General features: G+C 49.4%; 1 protein-coding gene across 1 annotated transcript in view; it reads right to left on the minus strand.

Annotated features, from left to right (window-relative positions):
- Positions 1–2,065, minus strand: part of Kmt5a (lysine methyltransferase 5A) — a 23,428-nt gene extending 21,363 nt beyond the window's left edge. The window contains exon 1 of the mRNA XM_005344383.3: positions 2,047–2,065. Within this exon, the coding sequence (XP_005344440.1) occupies positions 2,047–2,056 (10 nt within the window). The 5' untranslated portion in view covers positions 2,057–2,065. The remainder of the gene's footprint in view (positions 1–2,046) is intronic.
- Positions 2,066–3,676: the final 1,611 nt, after the last annotated feature.

Here is a 3,676-nt window from a genome sequence, read left to right on the forward strand (position 1 = left end):
AGACCAGACTAGTCTCGAACTCACAGAGATCCACCTGCCTCTGCCTCCTGAGTGCTGGGATTAAAGGCGTGCGCCACCATCGCCCGGCGATATTCCCATATTTCACAATAGTTTTCCCTCTATAATTTAACTAAACCGTGGTTTCTATTGTTGTCGTTTTAGTTTTTTGAGACAGGGTTTTTTTCTTTAGCCCTAGAAGCCTTGGAACTTGCTTTATTGACCAGGCTGGCCTCAAACTCAGAGATCCACTTGCCTCTGCCTCTGAAGTGCTGGAATTAAAGGCTTTTCCACCCTATACTCAGCTCAATCGAGTCAAGTTTTACTGGCACTCACAAACTACTTTTTTACTGTGTACTGTGCCCTTAGAGATCAGAATGGTTTTCTGTGATAGTGTAGAGAGACGACTCACTGGTAAAGAGCACTGGCTGCCCTCCCAGAGGACTTAGGTTTGATGCCCAGCATCCACATGTCTGTTCACGACCTTCTGTAGCTCCAGTTTCATATGACACCCTATCCTGGCCTCTGTGTTCACCAGGCACACGTGGTGCACAGACACACATGCAGACAAAACACCCATACACATGAAAGAAAAATAATAGCCTTAAAAGTTTAAAAAAAAGTTTCGTGGTAATAGAAAAAGTGAAGTAGAGAATCATAACTAAGTTAGTCAGACAATTTAAATATGCTTTTAGATGCTTATTTCTTCCCAGGAATAATATAGTGTGAAACTGGACATGGATGAGCTGGAGAAGTGGTCCAGCGGTTAAGAGCACTGACTGTTCTTCCTGAGTTCGATTCCCAGCACCCACATGGCAGTTCACAACTGTCTCCAGGTTCCTGGGTATCTGACACCCTCACACCAATGTACATTGAATAAAATAAATAAAAAAAAAAAGCAACTGGGCATGGTGGTGTATACCTGTAATCCCAGAATTTGAGAGACAAAGGCAGGAGGATTGCTGCAAGTTGGATGCCAACTTGGTCTACATAACAAGTTCCATTTCAGTCGGGGCTACATACTGTGACTCTGTCTCAAAGTGACGAACACTAAAAGGTGCTGGAGTTAACCAAGAGGAGGAATGGAGAAGGAGGAAACTAGTGTTAATTTTCTCTGCTAAGTGGGTTATGAAACACTTTAACGTGGTTCACTATGCCTCATTTCTGGTTAGGAAGCCTTGTCCCCAAAGACCATAGAAGAATGCTGGGAGAATAAATGATGCAATAGGGTTCAGAGCATGCAAAGGGGACCAATAAATATTCCCTTAGTGAGTGGAGACTTAATCTGATTATTGCTATACAGAGCACATTGCATTAAGGGAAATTCCCACTAACACGTTAGGTCTTGACATTTCAATAACAACGCAATACTCCAACTTAGAAAACAACAACAAAAAAACACTCCAGTAACGCTCAAGTTTTTGGTTCTTTCATGTGCGACAGAGCGGCTAGAAATGACCAGCCGCTTTTGTCCTGCTAGCGAATTATATTCTCAAAGATGGACTTGCCTGCCTCGCGGGACCGCACCAGTCCACCCATGCCATCCCATGTGGGCTGAAGTACTGCCCAGCTTAGGGGTAAAGGGCTACCCCGCCAAACACTAGGGGGACCCGATTCACCCCGAAATGGACCTCTAGGACCCAACCTAACCCTGTGGTGCAGAGCTGACTCAGAAGAGCGCACTGCGTGAGATACCAGTCAGCAATCTGCGTCCTGCCTCTGGGTCACCTAAGCCATCAGCTAGGCTCGCGGCATCAATAACAACCGTTCCCTAGAGGGGCGCTGCGCTCAAGTTTCCAAAGAGCTTTGACCTAGGGATACAGCAGCTCTGGGGAGACCGGCTGAACCACAGGCGCCCACTCGTCCGGCCGGGACAGCGCAGTCCGACTGGGGGAACGGTCTCCGGGAGCACTCAGGGTCCCGTGTCCCTCAGGGTCCCCGCGCTCCACCATAGGTGGATGGCTGCGAGCGGCCGCTCCTGCGCCGAGCGCTCTCTGAAGTGCGGGTTGCCGCCAGGCGACCCCTTGCGCGGGCCACCCTAGCAAATACCTCTAGCCATGGCCCGACTCTGTCACCACCTGGAATCTCCCGGGAAACCCAGCTTTCGAAAAAAGTAGCGAGAACTGTAGCCAACTGCTCCGCCAGTGCGCGGCCACGGGTGTTGATTGGTGCGGCCTCCCGCCCTTTCGCGGGCTGGCCGCTGTGATTGGGATACTCGAGGCTAAGGCCCGCCCTTCTCCCCGCCTCTCTGCAGGCACGGCCTTCGGGAAGGTGGGAGTGAGGGCTTTAAATTTGATCACCTCGTAGCACGGATTGGCTGAGCTAGAAAGACTCAGCGGCGGCTATTGGGAGGGAGGGGCGTTAAGCTCCTCCTTCTCCTGGCTGAAGCTCCGCCTCGGGTTTTTCTATCTTCAGTTGGAGAGCCAGGCTTGGGGGGGTGGGGTGGGGGTGGGCCTGAACAAGAACTTCCGGTGGGCGAGAGGCTTGACCGGAAACCAGACCTTTGACCTGCCGACCTCTCTATGCTTTTGGGCTGCCGAAAGCGTTCAGAAGTTTGTCGTCTCCATCGCCTTGACGTCCACTCTCAAGTTTGGCTCGTTCATTCGAATTGCTTACAGCAAACAGTATGTTCTTCCAATATGTAAACTCTGGGTACAACTCCTAAAACTGGGTCAGTGGGTAAGCTCAGAACCTCAAAATTACAGCCCAGTTCACCGGCCTATTTTACAGATGTGGTAATAGACTATCCAGGGCATTTTTGGGTTTTTCTGATTGTTTGTTTGTTTGTTTTTTGAGACAGTGTTTTCTGTGTAGCCTTGGCTGCCCTAGAATTTGTTCTGTAGACCAGGCTGGCCTCGAACTCTCAGAGATCCACCTGCATCTGCCTCCCGAGTGCTGGGATTAAAGGCGTGCACCACCACCGCACGGCCAACCAATCAGGAATTTTGTTTGTTGCCCATGATTACCCAGCAGTTTCGTTTCAGGGCCTGGGTAAATATCAGGACTGACAGTCTGCTACACAGCCCCTTTTGCTCCAGGAAAGAAACACACCCAGGGTCCAAGATAAGCGCCAGCCGCGCCCTAAGTGTTCTTGGCTTTAGCGTCACTATCTGTTTTCTCTGTAGACTGAGAACATTTTGTTGGGCAAAGTAGAAAGTGACACTTTCTTATGACCTGACTGTGTGCCCATGATGGAGCGCCCCAGACCTCGGGCAGTGAAATGACAAATTCAAGGCTCCCTTGGCGAGTTCTGGAGCAACGCAGAGAAATTGGTCTTACATTTAAAAAGAAAGAAGTCTGAGGATGTTACCACATTGGTGGAGTATTTGCTAAGCAGGGTCAAGACACGAGGTCAACCACAAGTACCACCACCATCCAAAAATAAAAACATTAAGTTGTAACACTCCCAAGAATCCTTCCAACGTCCATAAATATGTAGAGGTCCCATACAATTTATTAACTCAGATCTGGGTATGATGACTCTTATTCTTAAAAAATATACCTAAGGCGGGCTGGAGCCCACCATGAGAAAAAGCAGCTACAGCTTCCCACCAGCGGGAAAGGTGACGGCAGTAACAGACCCTGAGCTGGTGAGTAAAAGCGGCTACAGCTTTTCACCAGCGGGAGGGCACGGAGCGGGTCAGACATATAAACACAGGAAATAGCCATGAATGTTTAT

This window comes from Microtus ochrogaster, chromosome 2, assembly GCF_000317375.1.
Source record: "Microtus ochrogaster isolate Prairie Vole_2 chromosome 2, MicOch1.0, whole genome shotgun sequence".
In the NCBI taxonomy this organism is placed as follows: Eukaryota; Metazoa; Chordata; class Mammalia; order Rodentia; family Cricetidae; genus Microtus; species Microtus ochrogaster.